Raw genomic sequence first — 20,835 nt, forward strand, 5'->3', positions numbered from 1 at the left:
GAGGGGGTCGGATTTTTTTTTGTAACAAGCTTGTTTTCATTTTATTGGAGGTTAAAGTTTATTAATAATTAGGGGCGCAGCCTCTTGAGTGACAGCTAGCCGCTGGCCCTCACTTCTCCTCGGAGGTATACGCCAGACAGATGGACGTATCTCCCTCCCCCCAACATTACAATACATTCCCTTTTTTGGTAAGAGGAAATTAGGAGGAGCAAAGTCTGACAAGATGGTGACTCCCATAGGCGAGTACGATTGGATCAAGCTGACAGAACAAACCTCGACAGACAGGCTACGTCCATTTTTATTCCGACATATGGTTAAAACACTGGCTATAGTACATAAACATGAAGATAAGGATTCACACCAGCTAGGAAATGCAAAGCGTTACCCAGTGACGGTGAGCGCTATAATGTGATTCTACAACTGTGTCTGCAACCTGCCAGAGAGTGAGATTGAAGACGCAAAGAGAAATCATGGCATTGGCATGTTCCTCAGAGAGTTTAGGGCAGATTTCCTGACCACAGCAGTAATCTAAAAGAAAGTCCTGTAATTATAGCTCTTCACTATAACACAGAGGGATTGATCCATTTCTACACAAACTGTCTAGCGACAGTTTTTTTCGTTGATCATTAACAGATCTATTAACAGAGAAATCCCGGACAGTCCTTAACAGACAGACATGGCTAACACTGAGTAGCTCAGGAAGGAGCACTAAACCATCCGAAATGGCTTTTTTAACCACTAATACTGCTCAAAATAGCACCAAACCTCTGCAGTAATATAATAACAGTCCCTTCACATAAAACGAAGCACCAACAACATAACAGGCAAACCTGGGGTTTATTAAAAAAAACTGTTTTACAAAGCTACAAGCTTTAGCAGAAGGCTCTGTTCATTGACAAGCAGCCCAAACAAGATTACCGAATGCACTGGGGTTCGGTTCAAGGAGGAAAGTATTGAACTGAACTCCAGATCAAAACTCCGGGTTCACCTGCTACGTTAGCAATATAAGTGGTTAACAAAAGCTGTTTTAGATGGTTCACCGCTCCGTCCGAGCTAGTCAGTGTTAGCCATGTCTGGCTGTCAGCGACTGTCCTGGATTTCTCTGTTAATAGGTCAATGAAAAAAACCTGTCTCAATGGCTAATTTGATGTATATTCATGCTGAAAAAGACTATGGAATCCATATACGCTGGAATTACACTTTAAGAATTGGAACATTTGTGAAATATATTTAAAAAAAAGGTATAGTCTTGAGAATGACTGGTCTGAGGAATATTTAGTGCAATATACTTTTAAGTTCATAAATTGTGATATTCTTTTTCATCTTTACATGGCAGCATGGACAGAAAATAAAGGAAAAATTGAGCTGTAGCATGTGTGACTGACCCGCAGATAGATCTTAGTGTCATGGCACAAGTGTTTTCCGTGGGCGAGGCTGAGGGTCTTCAGCAGACTGGGCTGCTGGCTGTCCAGGAACAGAGTCCTCCTGATGGACTCCTTCTGGTTCTGTTTCTCACTGTCCAACTGAACCTCCACCACAAAGCCTTGAAAATATACACGTACAAAGCCACACAACAATGAATATGTACTTTGTTTGAACATCTATTAAACTAAAAAATGCATGTAAATGCATGTAAATGTATGCGTCGGCACACAAGCACATATCTGCGCAGACATATGCATGCATCGCCACATGCACATGCACACACATACAGTGGTAAACTATTTTACCAAAAATTATTACGGTAAAGCGCCTTCATGTGCTATTTTGTTCCCTGTACAGTACGCAGAAAGCCACATGACAACAACTATGAAGAGAACACAGACAATACACACCCATGCACTTAAAATAAACACACACACACATCTTTCTAAATTCCCGGAGCCCACCAAGTTACCCTGTGTTTAAATGCTTGTCCTTTTATCTGGATCCTAACTGCCAAATTGACCACAGTGAAGTCCAGAATACTTGTGGCTATGAGAAAGCAAGGTAATAGGGAACATCTGTGTGTGTGTGTGTGTGTGTGTGTGTGTGTGTGTGTGTGTGTGTGTGTGTGTGTGTGTGTGTGTGTGTGTGTGTGTGTGTGTGTGTGTGTGTGTGTGTGTGTGTGTGTGTGTGTGTGTGTGTGTGTGTGTGCCTCACCTAGACGAGAGGGGAGGTGCTTCCCATTAGCCAGCAGGCAGAAAGCGATGCTGACACTGGAGGTTGAAAACAGACAATAACATTGAGCTTATACAAATGTATTTACTCCTGTATATGCTTTTATTTTTTTTATTTGTCATCTTTTCATTAAGTTAAATCCCATGTTCGATACTCTTTATATTCACCTTTTTTTTTCTCTATAGTAGTTTTTATTTATAGTGGCAGACACTGCCATTTCCCCACTGTTTTCAGATTGTCTTTTTAGGCACGAGGGATTAACAGGGAAACAATGTAGTATGGGGGTGTGAAGCTAAAGGTCTCTTTAGCTCCATAGCATGCTAAACTTTTAGTTGCCCAATTAAATGAAAAGGATTTGATTTAAATCCCACTTGTAACCTTAAACCACTAAAATACTCTGTATTGTGTATTCCCCAGTGTCTGTATTGGGAAATACATCCCAGTACAGACACTAAAGATGCTCCAACTTTCATTTCACGGTGACTTTAACTGCCAAACATGGAGTGGCTTTTATCGTGAAGTAGCCAATTTGTTCACTCAATCATTCATCAAAACCTATTCTGTCTATATACAAGACAACAGTCAATGTAAACACAGTGAGCTGCTGGATAAGCAGTCACCAAGGTAACCAGCTTCACTCTGTCCTGTTGGAGAAAAGTCGCACTGTGTGCAGTATGAGATCAGATCGCTTGAATATAATATTGACTTCTAAACTAAACTGAGTTAGTTTGACTGCACTTTTAACACAAAAACCAGCTGCTCTGCAACTAGAAGTACAAAGGCATTGATGCCAAACAATATCTCATTCATTTCTAGAAAGTTACAACCCTTTTCCATCCATTTCCATGTATTTAATAATGGCACTCAACACTCTCTCCACCATTTCATCTTTCCATATTAGGCCTACGACTCCACCTTCCTCCCACTTCCTCTTCTCTTCTCCCTTCATTTCCTTGTTGTTACCACGGCAGCAAAACACCAATAAACAGGGAAACAAGACTTACTTGTATCAACCTAAAGGGCAGATACTAAAATGCCAGCAACTTTGGCAAATGCCTCTCACCTCAGTCTAAAAATGTTCCACAGTTAATAGGAGGGTTAAAGTGAACTTGTGGAATGAGTTTCATTTAGATTGAAAGCAGAGTGAATTTTCCCTTTTCTTCCACTAGATCTAAGAATAGGCTGCTGAGTGAGTAGAGCAGCTTGGATGGGAAACTGGCAAACATGAAGTCATTTGACATCCTTGTGAGGTAAAGTTTGGAGAGTTTGGAAAGTTGAAAATGAACTAAGATGTGTGTTGAATAACATTTGCAGGATTTCCATGTTCTGTTATCCTCGAGAACTCTTTAACTACTAAACTCTCGTAAAGCTTCTTGTTAAACCATTAGAGATATTTCCGTTACATTGTCAATCTTCCTACTTCGATCTAAGAGGAACTTTTTAAAGGAAAATAGTTGACGTCCATACCAAGACACAGCAATGGTTTCATTCCCTGTGATGAGCTCACAAGTCTTCTCCTCCTGGTGGAACATGGTCGGCTGCACTGTAAGAGACGCACTGGCGCTCACTATTGGTCGAGCCCTGATTGAAGACACAGACAATGAAAGAATAAGAGGCCTGCCTAACAGGAAGGCTCTATACATTTTCAATGTATACATTTCATTACACTCATACATGCTTTAACATACCTGTATAGCACTGCTCTATCAACCCCAAAAGCACCAACAATCAGATCTGCAACAAAGGAAAGTGATTTAAATGAAGAGTAGAAGTAGAATCAGAGTAGAAGATGAAGTGTTAACAGACGTTTTTCTGCAGTACCTGGATAGCCGTTTTGATCCAAGTCTCTGTTGCCACGCAGGGCAAAGCCAAAACTGTCCGGGAAAGGGCTGGAAGCCCATTGGCCAGAGAGCGTCTGCGTGGGCGTGTCCTTGAGTCCTCCGGCATGACCATTATAAATGAGAACCAATCCATGCTGCTCATCTCCTCCATAGGGGCATCCAATGGCCACATCTGATTGTAAAGAGCAACAAGAAGCTCTGTTTGTATAACACATACTGTATGTGTTTGTACAGAGTGGTGTGCATGGGGGGGCACGCGTGTGCTAAAGTGCCCTCATGGGGGCCAAAACGTATGCAAAAGTGCCCTCTTCAGTGGCAAGGACATGCTTTATGTGCCCTTTTTTTTTCCTTTTCGCCCATGCCCTTCAAAAGTTCTGTGCTGTGTTATGGTGATTTAACTCTTTAGACTTTGGCTGAATCATAATTGAATAAAACACAGACTCTGTCAGTAAATCAGTTGCTGTTACTAAGATGTCTTCCACATTTAGAATAATATATGAGCTTGTTTAAACTAGTGCTGATTTTCACCAGTCATTTATCACTTTTTTAAAAAGCTGAATATTTGCTAGTTCCAGCTTCTCCAATGTAAAGGTTTACTTTTTTCTGCTTTATATAATTTCAAACTGAATATATTTTTGTCTTTTCCTCTTAAGTTCCACATTAAGTAGCCATAACTTTGTTATAGAATAAACAATCAATTAGGGCTGCAACTAAGGATTATTTTCACATTTGAGATTCAAAATAGTTGGCAATTGATCTTTTGTCAGTCATTTTGATTTTCATTTTTGACACAGGTTAGCCTCATCTACCTGAGGGGTGCAACAGACCTTCATTAAAAAACAGTTAAATAAATTAGTATAATAGCAATCGGTGTATTCTCATCAAACATTTAACCCACAGTCTATGTAGACACCTACCGTTGAATCCATCCTGGTTCATATCACCCAACGGAGCCAGCGAGGTGCCAAAGCGACTGAAGGCCTGTGGACCTAGGAGGTGGGTCTGGCTCGGCTCCAGCAGCAGAGGGCCTCTCTGGAGGTACACGTACACCTTGCCCAGCTCCTCCAGACGCCCGTTGAACCCTCGACGCATGAACATTGGAGCTCCAACTACCAGGTCATCCAGACTGGGGAGGCAAGCATTGGCAGGAGACAAGTAACGGAGATGATGCCAGAAGGTGAAGAGGAACTTTTAGATACAGTCATATAGAAAGATATTCAATCAGGATTTTAGCCCATTTTACACATGCACTGAAAACATGAACTTATCTAGACATTACCAGAAGGAGCTGTGTGAAAGAACCAAGCCAGTGATTTCCTGGGGGTCCCATGTTAAATAGGCCGTTTTCACAGCATAATTAAATTAATTATTTAAGGCCTGGTACAAAAAACATTTTAGTCTGTATGTTAAGGTCATGTCTCTATTTTTTTTTGTACCAGGCTAGTTTTTATTTTATTGGAGGTTAAAATGTATTAATAATTAGGGGAACGGCCTCATGAGTGACAGCTAGCCGCTGGCCCTCACTTCTCCTCGGAGGTGTACGTCAGGAAGATGGACCTACCTCCCTCCCCCCAATGTCATATGCTATCACATCAATGCACTTTTTTTGTAAGAGGAAATGAGGCGGAGTAAAAGCCTGTCAAGATGGCGACACCCATAGACAAGGACGAATGGAGAACAGACCCTGATGGAGAAGTTACGTCCATTTTTTATATAGTCTATGGTGAGAACGCAGAATTTACCCTGCAGTTCCCAGAACAAAGTTAGTGTAATGTCCCATTGAACCCATGTGTGAATGGAGCCTTATCCAGAGAATTCAAAGCGAGCGAGCGGCATGTTGATGACGTTTCTATCATGTAGCTTGCATGAAAACAGGCAAACAAAAATTGGAGGGTGAAGAAGAAGGGTGATTAACACAGACACCAACAAAAACGGCATCCCTAAGTTCTGTCAAAGTCGGCAGACAGATATAAAGAATGGTAAGAGACTCCGTTGTTTCAGACCAAATTATGTGTGTTCTTATTCTGTTGGCGCTGTGTAATCTGCATCTTGTTCTGCCTTCTGCACACTCTAACCAGACGCCACCCCTCACCTAAATCAGTGGCAGTATCTCCAGTACGCTTTTGACTATTTCTGGAGCTGATTCACCGGACATTGTCTGTATTTAGCATTGATTTAACATCTCGTTTTCCACTTTTAGTATTTACACCTCAGCAGCTTTAATGTAGGGGAAAGCATCTTATTCCACACTGTACCATGGTGGTCGGTATCTGTGAAAACCTAAGGACCTCTACAAGTATTTACTGTAAAAAATTGTGTGTAATAATCACCGGCAGGACAGTCAGATTTAACACGTTCAAACAGAATCACACCAGACTGCTGAAACATGGGAATGAAGCGATGGAAGTTGACAATTAAATGTTTCCTGTTGGTAGTTGTGGATGTTAGAATTATGAAAATGGCTAAAATCATGTGTACCCATCTGACTCATTGATACTTAATGAATGTCAACATAAAAAGAGTGAATACAAGTATTTACAGTAACAGTAACACTACCAGCATGTATTTTCAAATCAAATACACTGTAAATGGCTACAATAGTCAGAATCAGTTCGGGTTAGAGAAGTGAAACTGACCAAAGGAGAACTTGACCCTTAGAGGAACTACACACAGAATGAAAGTACTTCCAGAAATAAGGTTGAACTGAAGTGTGGGAAACATTCAAAAAAGTCCAACTGATGTCTCTGTTTCAGTAACCTTAGTCCCTTGTTTTAGCTTACATTTATCTTCCTTCCCTGTTATTAAACCTTTTTTGTCTCTCTTTTCCAATCATCTGTCTCACCGTGACTGCATCCACTCACCCATCGTTGTTGATGTCGGTGGCTGCCACTGCGTAGCCGAAGTAGGACCCCATCTGGAACGTATTACAAACAAGACCCAGTTAGCCTGTAATCACACAACGCTGCATAGATCCCTTTCTTTTCATTTTCTTTCTCTGTGTCCGTTTTTCTCTTTTGTACCCTCCACCATCGCCCCCGGAAGATTTCCTCTTCAATCTCTCAATCCCACAATCCCCTGGGGTCTCCTCTTCTCCCTTTTCATGGAGCTCAGTGATAGAGAGCTTCTGTTGAGGAGAGGTAGGGGGTCTGGAGACTGGGGGACTCAAACCCCTTTAAAACTCACTCAGAGAATATACTCATGGGGCTTGGGTCTTTCCGGTTTCATTTCATACCATGTATGATAAATTAGGGTCATGTAACATCCTAGGGTGACCCTCACTTCAAAGTGATTTGTAGCTAACGTTACCCAGAAATGAGTTTGGAGACCCTCGTGAAAAGCAAGACTGAATATTGGGGCTGTCTTCCTGTATTCCACATGTAAAACAGCTCACATCAACATAAATCAAAGTGAGGCTCAGGACAAAGTTCAAACTCATCGTGATACCCTACACTTTTTGGCCAGATACGTTCACACTCTTAGAAATATGATCAACACTTCTGTAGAGCTGAACCACTAGGAATGTTCATATGAGGGGAGGTGAGATCAGAAACCAGAGGAAAGTTGCATTCCACTTAAAAAAATTTTAACAGTCAGGAGCTCTATTTCAGAAGTGACTTAGATTTTAATGAAAGTAGTAGTATAATATAGTGGTTAGGCCTGCAATGGGTTCATGTACACATGGGAAAGCATGAAGTAACAAGTAGTAGCAGAAAAAAGTAACCGATAGTTTGCCCAATGTGTAGCTGGCATGTCCAAGCTTAAAGGATAGGTTCACATTTTTTCCAAGTGTGTCTAAGGCAAACTCACATGCCCATATGTACATTGAAAGAGTTTCTGGTTTCAGTAATCATTCCTCTTCTATTACTCTTTCCTCATGCTAACTCTGAAGAAAACCCTTCCAAAAGTGATTTCCGAGTCCTTGTTGTGTTTAAAAATTAATTCCAGGACTTACGGTTTTGCTGAGATGGAGTAGATGCGCGCTGAGTCTCGCTCCCAAAACTTTTGATGATTTCACGTTTAAGGACCCCAAAAGTCATGACAAATAGTAATATCGTCTTGTTAGACGGATACAACACCGAAATATGTCGATGTATGCGACCAGGAAGACTATAAAAGACCAGGGGGCGAAGGCTAGCACTGCAGACGAGGCAGGTGGCGAGATTAGCATGGCGGCTATTGCTCACCTCTGGGCGGGGCAACGTACAGCCTTCTCCACCGAGATCAAAGCCTCAATTTCAATGCTCGAAGCAAAGCTGGACCATGTCCTTGCCACAGTATCCGACCACACTCCCTCGAGGTAAATGCAAATTCACAAGACGAGCGTCTGCTAACAAGGAGGCCTCTTGTGCCACGCTAACAGAGAGCAACCCTAAGCTGCTGGCTAAAGTCAGCAACCTGGAGCCCCGCAGCCTGCGCAATAATCTCTGTGTGATTGGACTACCTGAAGCAGTGGAGGGGCGTGGCTGACAGCCTTCTTTGCGGGGCTGCTCATGGAGGTTTTTGGCGAGGCTTCCTGGAATCACAGTTACATCACCTTAAAGGGGATGTTGTATTCCTGCAGGAAACACATCTCAAATTAGCTGACACCCCACGTATTAAGAGGACGTGAGTTGGGAAGCAACGTTGGGGCACTAGAGGAGGGTCAAGACGGGATGGGCTTATGGAGAGGAGAAGATTTAAGCCGTGTATCCTCTCTGTTGTTATGGGTAATGTACGGTCTCTGTACAACAAAATGGATGAACTAACAGCGCTAACGCAGAGCCGCCCAGAGTACCGTGAGTGCAGTCTAATGTGTTTCTGATGGATGAGACATGGCTGCACAGGGACATTACGGACCAGAACGTCTCTGTGGATGGCTTCCACACCATTGGGGCTGACCGGGACTGCACCGAGAGCGGTTAGTGGAAAGGAGGGGGACTTCTCGTTCTAGTAAACAGCAGATGGTGTAATCCTGGTCATATCACCATTAAATAACAGCTCTGTAGTATTTGGGGGTGTACTTTAATAATAAGTTAAACTGGAATAGAAACGCAGAGGCTGTCTACAAAAAGTACCAAAGTTGACTCTTCTTCCTGAGGAGGCTGAGATCCTTTAACATCTGCCGGACAATGCTGAGGATTTTTTATGAGTCTGTTGTGGCCAGTGCAATCTTCTTCGCTGTCACATGCTGGGGCAGTGTGCAAGGTCACAGACACCAACAGACTGAACAAACTGATCAGGAGGGCTGGTGATGTCGTGGGGAAGGAGCTGGATACCCTGACAACCGTGGCAGAGAGGAGAGGATGCTATCCAGGCTCCAGTCCATCCTGGCCAATGTCTCCCACCCTCTCTACAACACACTGGCCCAGCACAGGAGCACCTTCAGAAGAAGACTCCTCGCACTCAGATGCACCACAGAGCGCCACAGGGAATCTTTCCTGCCTGTGGTCATTAAACTATACAATGCATCCCTAGGAGAGACTTTGTTGCGACTCAAATCCGCTCTTACATAGAGTTTAATGACACCCCTGATGTCAGAAGCGGCGCGCTTTTGGGGGCGCTTGAACCTACTATTCGGGGACAAGCGATGTCCTTTATGTCTCAAATGAGAAGGGCTGAACGGGCTAGGCTGGTGGAAATTGCAGAGAAACTGGTAAAACTCGACGGAACTTATTCAACCTCTTCCTCCCCCTCCCTATACAAGAAACGGCTACTACTACATTTGGATCACAGCCTCTTAATGACACACGTAGTGAGGAGACAGCTGCGACAATCTAAACAAAGCTTTTTTGAGCAGGGAGATAAGGCAGGGAGACTCCTGGCACATCAGGCCCAGGCAGCTAATGCTTCTAGACTGATCTCTCAAATTCAACTGCCGGACGGTAGCCATACTTCTGATCCAGTGATTATCAATTAGTCTTTTTCTGATTTCTACACCGCACTATATACTTCTGAATGCAGCCCAATTAATGAATGTTTAACATACCTTCAGATTGATATAAATATCTCTAGGGAACTCGGTAGACCCATCTCTCTGTTGGAGGTCATGAAGCATTCAAGTCTATGCAAAACAGGAAATCTCCTGGTCCCAATGGTTTTACAGTCGAGTTCTTTAAGGCATACTCTGCGCTATTGGCTCCGGTCCTTGTGAGAATGTTCAATGACTCCTTTACTGAAGGCAGACTGCCAGCGACCTTGTATGAGGAATCTATTTCATTGCTCCTGAAGAAAGACAGGGATCCTACCTCATGTGGCAGCTACAGACCGGTCTCACTTTTAAACATAGATTGTAAGATCCTTGCTAAGGTCCTCACCCTCCGCCTCCAAAGTGTAAATATCTGTAAGCACTAACGTTGTCCGTTCAGCATGTTTCCCTCTCAGACGTGGGACCCTGCAGGGCTGTCCGCTCTCACCCTTGTTATTTAACATAGCCATCGAGTCATAAGCCATCTGGCTTAGAAACCAAAATGAGTTTGAAGGTATCACTCGTTTTCGTCTAGTCCACAAACTTTCCTTATATGCTGATGACCTTCTATTTCAAACCCCACATCCTCCCTCCCCCCAGTTTTATCAATTCTGGATCAGTTTGGGCACCTATCGGGGTATAAGTTGAATATTCAGAAGAGTGAGTTATTTTTTTATCAACAACTTGGTGAGATCACTACCACAATCCAAATTCCCCTTTAAAACAGCTGACAAGGGGTTCAAGTATTTAGGGATGTTTATCACCAGCTCCTTCAGGGACCTTTTCCAAAATAACTTCCAGCTATTAGATAAATGCAAGTCAGACTTGTCTAGATGGGCGACCCTCCCCCTGTCCCTTGAAGGCTGGGTTAATCTTATTAAGATGGTCATTTGCTTAATAGCCTTTTTTCTGTACCTTCAAATGAGAAATTTAATCCAAAAGCAATTTCCACATTTTCCGAACCGCATCCCTGAAACTGAGATGGACCAATTCCTGGCTCTCAACGAACAACACAAACAACTGATATCTGTCGTTAGATTGCTCTTCTTAGCCCAGTCCTTGCTATATCGCCTAAAATGCATGGGAAAAGGATTTGGGGGTAGACATTACTGAGGTCCAGTGGAGGGACATTCTAAAACTGGTTCACTCATCCTCGATTTCTGCCAGGCACAGCCTACTACGGTGGAAGGTGCTTCATGGAGCCCATTTCACAAATGCTAAATTGGCTAAGATATATCCTAGTCACAGTGGTGCTTGTAACTATTGTAAGCAGTCCCCGGTCAACCACGCACACATGCTCTGGACGTGCCCGAAGCTTCCTGAATTTTGATCTGATATACTCCAAACCCTCAAACAAATTAGGAACCAAATCCCCTGACTGCTCTTTTTGGGCACCCTCCGTCTAAAAATCTGCCCATTATTACACAGCATGTCGTGGCCTTTACTACAATGCTCACCAGACGTAACATGTTTCTCCACCGACTCATAATAGTTGGATACGTGAAATTTTACAATGTCTACGGTTGAAGAAGTTGAGGACAGATAGAAAGCTGACTACTGTCTGTGGAGGCATACAGAGGGAATTTCATACTAAGAACTTTGAAATATACCCACTTTATTAAGTCAGACATTTTAAGCTTACTTTTAGCTGAACTTTGGAATGCCATTTTCAGTAACAGTGCGGGAGTTGGTGACATTTTGTTTTAAAATTATTTATCTGTGGGTTAGAAATATGACTAAAAGTACTTTCCATTTCAAAAGTGCATGCTGAATTAATACAGTGACAACATGAACACTATCCTTGTCTGCTGTTTCTGGGTTTGATTTACAGCTTATGGAAACCATGAGCTGTGCATACTGTAAACTAGACCTCTGACCCTGGTATAGGCCTCCCCTCCACAGGAAAAAATCCTTTATCTGCCATCCTCCTTTACACATGCCACTTTGATTGTGTACCCACATATGAACATGGGAGCCTGGCTATTACAGAAAATCACCAGCCAGATGTGCAAATACCTGCTCCCCCGTCAAGTTGAGCAGAGACTGGAGATCCCTTCCATCTAATATGGACACCTATAATGAGATGGACAAACATCATTATTTGAGTAGACTGCATGTATTTACTTTTATGTTTTGTAGAATGTTTGCACTGTAAAATTGTGTAAAATGAAAATGTTGTGACTCCTTACTACACCATACAGCATAAGTCCTTTGGGAACTCCTGTGATGAAATCTGCAACAAGGAAAGCCGGGGGAAAAGGGTTAGGATGGGTCACATCAAAACAACATTGATAATGTTAGTTTTCTATGGTAACTCAGATTTTATGAGCGGGGACAGAACCTTCCCTGTTGTGACCAACAAATTCACTGATTACACACTTAGAAGAACTTCTTTTTATACTTTGAGTCTCTAAATGTTCTTGATTCTTGAAAGACTGAATAATCCTTTTCCATCACAACACAATCATGTGTGTTGAGACTGAGCAGTTAAATATTAGACCAAGCTTGTGGTGGGGGGTTAGCAGACCCTGTAATCTGCCATGCATTTTGGCTCTCTGTACTGTAAATATGACCCTCACCTTCCTCATCATCCCCACTGAACTCGCCACCAGCTACAGAGTAACCTGCAGGAGGAATGAAGATTAAAGATAGAGTGAATGAAAGAAAACAGCTGAGGTTGGAAGTGGTGGGTACAATGAAAGCTTTTATGATACATGACTGAAATGAGAAGTTACCTAAAACAGTATGAACCGAATGATAATGACTACTATCCAATCCAATCCAAATGTATTTATAAAGCACATTTCAAAACAAAAAGTCGACCCAAGTATTGTACAGTTGAACATAGATGTAATCTATGTAGCACAAGGGTATTTTTGTTGTACAAATGTTTTTTTTTACATACTAGTAAAGATAAAAGCCTTTACACTTTTGCAGTGTCACAAAGCACTTCCTCATTTGATCATATCAAGTTAAATTACCCACAATGCAACTCAACCGCCAATAGTTTAGTCAGAGATTCAGGTTTGTTATGCTAGTAGCTGGCTGCTAATGTAGCCTCAAGCTGCTAGCCTCATGCAGAGATGAGGAGAGGCTGCAGAGCTATGTAAACTTACTTATTTCTAACTCCAGATCCCAAGGAGGAAAGGTAAAGAGACTGAATATTGACAACTAATGTATTGCAATCCAACTGCTTTTTTTTCTTTGTACAAAGTTGACAATTGAATGCGAGGGTTGTGGTAATGGAGAGCTCATGAAGTGACTAAAATGGAAAGAATTCTTCCTTCAGGGAATATAGTTGTGATGAGAGAAATTCTTCCTGTTTCATTTTTTAGATTTTTTAATGTTGACCTGATGATGGTACTAGCGGTCAAATCAGGAGGCTCTAGTCATAGAAATACCAAACTGAATGAAAAGCCAATCATTGTTGTTCAAGGTATTGATGTTTGCCTTGGCAGGGATTTACCAAAATCCTGACATGTGTGTGGACCTCATGGTGGAGCTGGACAAAGGGTCAGGTGGTCACTGACACCAGCAGATATTAACCTATACTTATCCATGTCAAATGTCATGCTGCTGTTGAGATATGTTGCTCTCGGCCAAATTGATGAGAAAACCAACCATGAGGTCCAGCTGCTGGCAGGTGTAATGACTTGATGAATTGATTCAGTGTACTTCCTCACCCAGGTAGCTGTCATCGTAGCTCCCCTGCACCTGTCGTGTCTGAATCTGCCCGGCGACCGACAGCAGGAAGTACGAGGGATAGTAGGCCTTAACAATCTCCTCTGTGGTGGCTGAGATCAGCTGGCCTATGGGATGGATGGGTAACAAAGGCTTAAAGGTCAGAGGTTAAAGGCTTGTGAACTCCACTCAGGTTTGTTCACAGACAAAGATCATGGACTCATCATGGACATCGTGGATTTCATGAGTCATTCAAAGGAAAAATCTATCTGTAGGTATCTATCTAAAAATCCATGCTGCTCCACATTCCTGTGAGCTCACCTTGCCAGTAAAAGCTGCCTGGTCCTCCAAGCACAACCCTCCCATCCTGTAACACACAACAGTTACCGGAGCTAGGGGGTCTGTGTCACCAGTTTCATCAATAGTTTCAAAAAAACTCTGTAAATATCCACACATCAGCCAAATCACGGAAACAGTAACTATGTGATTATGTAGAGACCAGCAAGAACTCAACAAATATTTATCTTACCTTGGTGAAGTCTGCACTAAATCCCCCCTGACAATAGCCCTGTCCAACAGGTCCATGTCGTTCTGCAATGAACAGCACCAAACATGGGAAGCACTAATAAACTTACTGTTTCATGAAAACTAAAACAACTCACAACTTTCTGTTCTGTTTAGGGCAGAATTCTCCGGTGTAGACAACACAGAATAGGAAAAAGTTTCAGGGTCAATTTATAGCTTTATATTAATCTGGTTCAGTTGATGAGTTCAAAGAGCTGATCTTAATTGTAGAAAGCACCAATGATAAGATATGCAGGTAGCTGTATCCTGTATATTCAACACAAACACATATTGTATAGACAATATAGATTCTAGAAGACAAACAACTTTTTTACCTTTAGTGTTCTAGGAATATAAGAACTATGTTGGTGGGACATTCTGAGCCTTAGTACTTTCAAACATATTATATAAATTAAAATATGAGAAGAGTTAATACAAATGGATTTTCTTGAATTCTTTGACTTACTTTGATTTGTTAATCATTTGACAAATTGGCACCATTACATATGCTGAATTATCTATTAGCAAGTTCCTGTTTGCAGAGTACTCATGGATGTACAGACAACTACCAATGGATTACTGTGATACTTACAAAAACGTAAAACTGTGCTGGTTTTCAGGCAACTTCTAGAGTAATAAGATGATATATGGAAACTTTTTCGCCAAGGAAATCAGAGAATGAACAGTTACGCAGTCTAGGGCTTTTATTGTGAAAGGTACGATGTAGTGGATCTGTATGTGCTGCTGTTATCAAGTTTGAAAGGAGTTAAGTTTGTCGTATTGGTACTACACAGCCTCTGTGTTGTTGTTGTTGTTGTTGTTTTATAATCCTCAAGGTTGATGATTCCCGGTGCAAAAGATATAAAGAAAGAAATATGTTAAATATGTTCCTTCATTGAAGAGTAATATTTATATTCTGTGTGAAAGTACTCATGGCAAAATCAACAATTTGGAAAAAAAATAGTGATGTGTGTATGTGTATGTGTATGTAAAGGCCTTAAGTCACACAGAATCTAAAAATATGTGTGTCATATCTATGTGTGAGTTATGACTCCAAGATGGAGTCTGATTTTGATGTAAACTTCAGCAATCAGTCGCTGTACTCACCTGTTCGACACGGGGCATACTCCACAAAAGTTTTGAGACCGTCTACAGAGAGGTAGCATGTCCCTGTGACATCAGCAAAGGGTGCGTCATGTTCGGTCCTCCAGTAATACCTGGGAGCACAAGCCTAGCCAGCACAGAGAGACAGCTCACTTGCAAAAGAACATTAACACAATTTCTAGTTGTGTTCAACTGACCCTGAACCTCTCCCTCACAAATCAACTGTGCAATCATAGCTTAGCAGCTGGAACTACACACAGAAAATCTGTAATGCTTACTGTGCATTCACACCAAAAGCGATGGAGGCGTTTAAATCACCTGGAACGCGAGTTACGCGTCACTTGCTCATATTTGTCACATTTTTGATCATCGCTTTCATCTCATCTATCGCATCTAGCACCTTTTCTGGCCAAAACAAAACAGTACAAGTGCAGGTTGTGGGTGTTACGATGAGAGCTGAGAAGTACCTGCTTTCATGGTCATGGACATTATATTAGTGAAACTAGCCTCTTTGGGATAACTGGTTGTTAGAAATAGCGTTGCCTAGAAATGTCTCAAAGTCTCAAATGTTTGCTATACATTAGCCAACTTTTAAGCAGCAGCTGTATGCTGCTCTGTATTTAATTTACAAAAATGTATTTGATGTAATCAATTGGTGCAAATTTTGTAACCATTTATCCTTGTAAAAGTGAAGTATATTGTTTGAAAATACTTACAATAAGCAGATACCCTCAACTTTGTTAATACTTTAGGTAAAGTTATGGAACTAGCTCCAACTAATCTACTCTGCAGTATAAAAACCATACTGTTTTTGTATTTACATTTCTTTTACATTAATTATCAACTGGTGACAATGGCTAGCAGTGACAATATTTTTTGAGAGGTATAGTGAGAGGGTCAGATTGTTTTGCGAGTTTACTTTTGTTTTGCACTACCAGAGGAGCTGTGTATGAGAACGCAAATGTTTGAATTAGTTGGAAGCTCTACCTGGTGCCACCCCTTGCCTAAACCAAAGGAAATATTTCAAAGACAATCTCATGTGTGAAAGGGAAACTTTGGTCAATGTTCAGACCCGATTTGTCCGACATCGTCCAGAATTCATATGAAAAAACAGCTAGTGTTAGAAATGTTCTGTTGCCAATTGTTTGCATAGCATGTCATCACACAGCATGATGTAGGCAAATTGTCCAAATGGACCAACCAACCCTGACCCATTCTTACCAGGATGTTGTTACCATGGGAACGTACAGTAGCTCCAAACCACTGATGAGACTTGAACTCAACCTGAGTGTTCACATCATTTATATAAAAATACCGATCACCTATGAGAACAGAGGAGAAAAAACAATTCAGAGGATATTTACACAGAGGTGTATGCAGCTCTTTCATGAATGAATAACGTAAAGATGCAATTCTTTACTCAGAGACTGAAACTTCAATGATGTCAGGAGCTGCCTATTTCAACTTGGTCAACCAGTGTTTGATTTCAGTGCTGTCAGGGCTTCACTTGAGAGCGCTCCCCACATGTTCTTGGCTTTTTACATGGATATTTTATGGCCTTGTTCCCAGGATCTGCAGTCTTAATCCATCCTCCATGCTATGGCAGACATCAAACAGCTCAAAGGGACTTGGACCTTGTTGTTACTGTAACCCAAACGGCTGTACTACATTGTCAGGATCTGTTTTAAGAAGAGGCCCTGACAGTACGTACGAAGGCAAGGAGCAGTGACGAGGGAGGACTGCAAGAGGTGTGTGCACTTTTGTTTATGTGTGTGTGTTTGTGTGTGTGTGTGTGTGTGTGTGTGTGTGTGTGTGTGTGTGTGTGTGCGTGCGTGCGTGCGTGCGTGCGTGCGTGCGTGCGTGCGTGCGTGCGTGCATGCGTGTGTGTGTGTGTGTGTTTGCCTCAGCAGCATTACTCCTCCAACAACATAATTTGGAAAGATAAGAATGTAATATGTCTTTTTGGATTGCTAATACTGGTCCACGGATAGGTGAGTCCTGTTGCCTTTATGTCCTATATGGAACACTGTAAAAACAGGTTCCTGACTTGGAAATACTGTTCTCACATCCTTATCCAAGTACTAAATAAAAGTGTTTTGATGGGGTTTGCAGACAAATCCTAATTTCTTTCACACCTACAGTGAACAACTGTTCTGCCATTCAGCATCCTTGGAAGGTCATTTAACGAAATATGATGCCTTAAATCATACATAAATATGCCTGCAACTGTTTGCACTTCACTGTGCTGTATTTCCTGATATATGTGCCTGCTGTCTGTAGCAGAGTGGTTTGCGTCCAGCACACACTCCTGCAGCTAAAACTAATCCTCAACGCCGAGAAGACTAAGCTAATGTTGTTTTCCAACACTAAGAAAGTACCTCAAACAGTCCCCAGTGTCCACTCTTAAGGGAAATGTCATAGAGGCGGTTCATACATACAAATACCTTGGTATCTTGCATGATGACTCCCTCACCTTCAAGCCCCATACTGACAATATTGTGAAGAAACTTAAACTTAAAGTGGGTGTCTTCTACCAAAATAAATTGTTGTTTCTCTTTTGAGGTGAAAAACGGCTTGTCACAGCAACCTTTTTATCAATTTTAGATTATGGGGACCTGATGTATATGATCGACTCAGCTCAATATCTAAGGAGCTGTAGAGCTCTGACTCATCATTGTGACTTGTATTCTCGAGTGGGATTGCCTTCTTTATGCCTTTCCTACATCTGTAATTTAATAAAACACTGAGAAGTGTTGATTCTTATGGTTTGCGTTCAAACGATCAGTTGTTGCCATCTGTCTATCCGCACAGAACTGGGAAAAAGGGCTTTCGTCTACTCTGCTCCTTCTACCTGGAACATGCTGCAATAAGACTGGAAATTAACTGAACTGATTTCTTTGAATGCTTTAAATCCAGGCTGAGAGCACTTGAGACAACCTCCTTTACTTGTAACTGTTTTTATAATTTTATCTGTTGTCTTTATATTGTAACTTTGTAAGTTTTGCTGCCTCTTGGCCAGAACTCCCTTGAAAAAGAAGTTTTTAATCTCAATGGGACATTCCTGGTAAAATAAAGGTAACGTTAAAAAAAAAAGTGTGTGGTTTTGCATGTTGTTTTCTACGCTGTATCACGTTTCACGTTTCCCGTTTCTGCAGAGTCTGTGTGTAAACAGATTTTAAGTGTGTATTTTTGTATGCAGAGTTTTCATAGTCACAGCTCTCGGTCTGTGTAAACCGATAGATATCAGCATCCGAGAGCATACAATAAGTTAGGCTGTGATCCTCAAACGGTGGTCCTTATCGCTTCCTGTATTTCTGATGGAGGTGATTATTTTTCTGGCTGAGCCGGGGGCAGCCCAGGTCCTCTGGGGTCCTTGTCCCCGTAATGACTCTGTCCTAATTAAAGAGCTTTCATAACATTGGGCCCAAGTTCAGCAGGAAATCAAAGCTCTGTAAAAGCACTGCAAAATACAGCCTGTGTACCAAAATTGAGACCTTACTGAGGGGTGGAGGAAAACCTCAGTCACCATTAAAACACCAGAGAGACATTAAAGGCTGGTTTTAATAAAAACTGAGAAGCGTTTAATAAGGACCCATAAGGCGGCAGGGAGTCGCAATCCTGACCTCAGGGTCCTGCAGAGTAGTGCTTAACTACCTATAGGTTCTCTAAGCCACTTTCATGGCTGGTTAGATACAGCTGAGCATTTACTACACAGTCCTGTCTCACCCGCCATGGGAAAAAAATGACACTTTTATATCCTGGAACAATGTAAGTTACCAACTACTGCTGTGATTATGATGTAGGGAAAAGTCTCTCAGTTGGATTTTGAATACTGAGCTTAAGATCACAATTTTATCTACAAAGAGGCGGACCATCAATTTTCATTTAACAAGACACCCTACCTTGCTTGTCAAAGTTGATCATGCTGCATTTAGCTTGGCTCCAGCGGCACAAGTACACAGCTCCTCCTTCAGTGATGTTGGGTTGGCTAGTGTTAGCTTTTGGAGCGCCGATCAAAACACTAGTACTACACAGCACAGAGAAAAAAAAATCTTAGTTCAAGATTACACAGAGACATTTGTTTGAATCTAAAAACATATGTATTTATATTACTAAAGTTTTACTAAAGTTTTCTCATGCACATAGCTTATGAAATTAATCTGGACAAAAACTTGGAAGGGTCAAAAGGGTACATGTGGCGCCAGTGATTGGTTAGATTCTTTATTACTACAAGTTGCCGTTGAGTAAGAAGAGAATATTTTAAAAGTAAAAAAACAAAAAATGCTAACAATCTCCTTGATGGAGCTCCATATTTATCATGAGAAGGTTGTCACACAATACCAGAATTTTAAACTTTAATATGATGCTAGTATAAAAAACGATACTCTATACCTCTGCCGTTACCACAGCAAAAAGAGTCCTAGGTAGTGTTGCTTTCGTCAACGAAAATGATGACGAAATATCTTCGTCAACAAACCTTTATTACGTTACGAAAACTAGACGAGACGAAACGAAAATGCTGGGCATGTGACGATGACTGAGACTAAATATATATTGCAATTTCGTTGACGAATAAAAAACGAGACGAAATGTCTCTTCATTTTCGTTGACGAAAACGAGACGAAATAACGTTGTTTCGTCTCGTTTTAGTCACGTTATTATTATTATTATTATTATTTTGAAGTTTCTCTCCCAGTCTCGCGTCTGGGCGATGTCACTTCCTCAATCCCCACACGCGCATTATTTAGATTCTGAAGCTGCCGCTGCTGTGGGTTAATGTTAGCGTTAGGGTTAGCGACAACTTAGGTAAGTCAAGTCATAACGTAACGATACTTTCTGTTTTAGAAAGCTCATGCGACATGAGGCAACGGTTAATGTGTCGGGGTTAAACGCTAGCTTTAGACGTTAGCCACTGGAGCTGAGAACGTGTGTGTGTGTGTGTTTTTTTTAGTTCCTACCTGACTCACTATAAGTGCACTAAACTTCCCCTTGTTGGCCAAATACTTTCACTAGTTTTGTATTTCATAGAGCAAATCACACTGAACTGAATTTAGCATCAACATAAATTGGATTACTTATTCTAGACCTGTACATTCATGTATACTAAAGATATCTGCATGGGTTTGGCTAAAAGAAAATGTTGGTTTCATCAATACTACTAGGTACTTTTATCATATTGGCAATATAACTGCATTACTAAAAAGAGACTAATATATAATTTTCTTTGACTAAAACTAGACTAAAATGCTCAGACTTTTAGTCGACTAAACTAGACTAAAATGCTCAGACTTTTAGTTGACTAAAACCAGACTAAAATGCTCAAACTTTTAGTCGACTAAGAGCGTGATCACACTATCCTTTTAGCCGCGGCCAAAACCGGTTTTTCAGCTAAAATCTAGTACCTTTAAGTAGTGTGAGCGCACCCGCTCCGCGCTCAACTGGGGCCAGCTGGGCCGCCACGGCCCGCTTGAAATAGGTGGCCTTTAGCGGAGCCGTTTGCACATGTACGAGCACGAGCGTGCGCACGTGCACGCGCACGAG

At 41.6% G+C, this 20,835-nt stretch overlaps 1 protein-coding gene across 2 annotated transcripts in view; it reads right to left on the reverse strand.

Annotated features, from left to right (window-relative positions):
* Positions 1-20,835, reverse strand: part of LOC310965707 (integrin alpha-5-like) — a 55,863-nt gene that overhangs the window by 19,419 nt on the left and 15,609 nt on the right. For both annotated transcript variants that reach the window (XM_083939444.1, XM_083939445.1), the window contains exons 2-17: positions 19,197-19,321; positions 16,516-16,616; positions 15,298-15,421; positions 14,156-14,217; positions 13,948-13,993; positions 13,629-13,754; positions 12,525-12,569; positions 12,135-12,178; positions 11,962-12,018; positions 6,863-6,915; positions 4,919-5,127; positions 3,982-4,173; positions 3,849-3,894; positions 3,628-3,741; positions 2,143-2,198; positions 1,386-1,543 (exon numbers count right to left, since the gene is read on the reverse strand). In XM_083939444.1, the coding sequence (XP_083795570.1) occupies positions 1,386-1,543; positions 2,143-2,198; positions 3,628-3,741; positions 3,849-3,894; positions 3,982-4,173; positions 4,919-5,127; positions 6,863-6,915; positions 11,962-12,018; positions 12,135-12,178; positions 12,525-12,569; positions 13,629-13,754; positions 13,948-13,993; positions 14,156-14,217; positions 15,298-15,421; positions 16,516-16,616; positions 19,197-19,321 (1,558 nt within the window). The remainder of the gene's footprint in view (positions 1-1,385; positions 1,544-2,142; positions 2,199-3,627; positions 3,742-3,848; positions 3,895-3,981; positions 4,174-4,918; positions 5,128-6,862; positions 6,916-11,961; positions 12,019-12,134; positions 12,179-12,524; positions 12,570-13,628; positions 13,755-13,947; positions 13,994-14,155; positions 14,218-15,297; positions 15,422-16,515; positions 16,617-19,196; positions 19,322-20,835) is intronic.

Source organism: Echiichthys vipera (genome assembly GCF_963691815.1).
Source record: "Echiichthys vipera genome assembly, chromosome: X".
In the NCBI taxonomy this organism is placed as follows: domain Eukaryota; kingdom Metazoa; phylum Chordata; class Actinopteri; order Perciformes; family Trachinidae; genus Echiichthys; species Echiichthys vipera.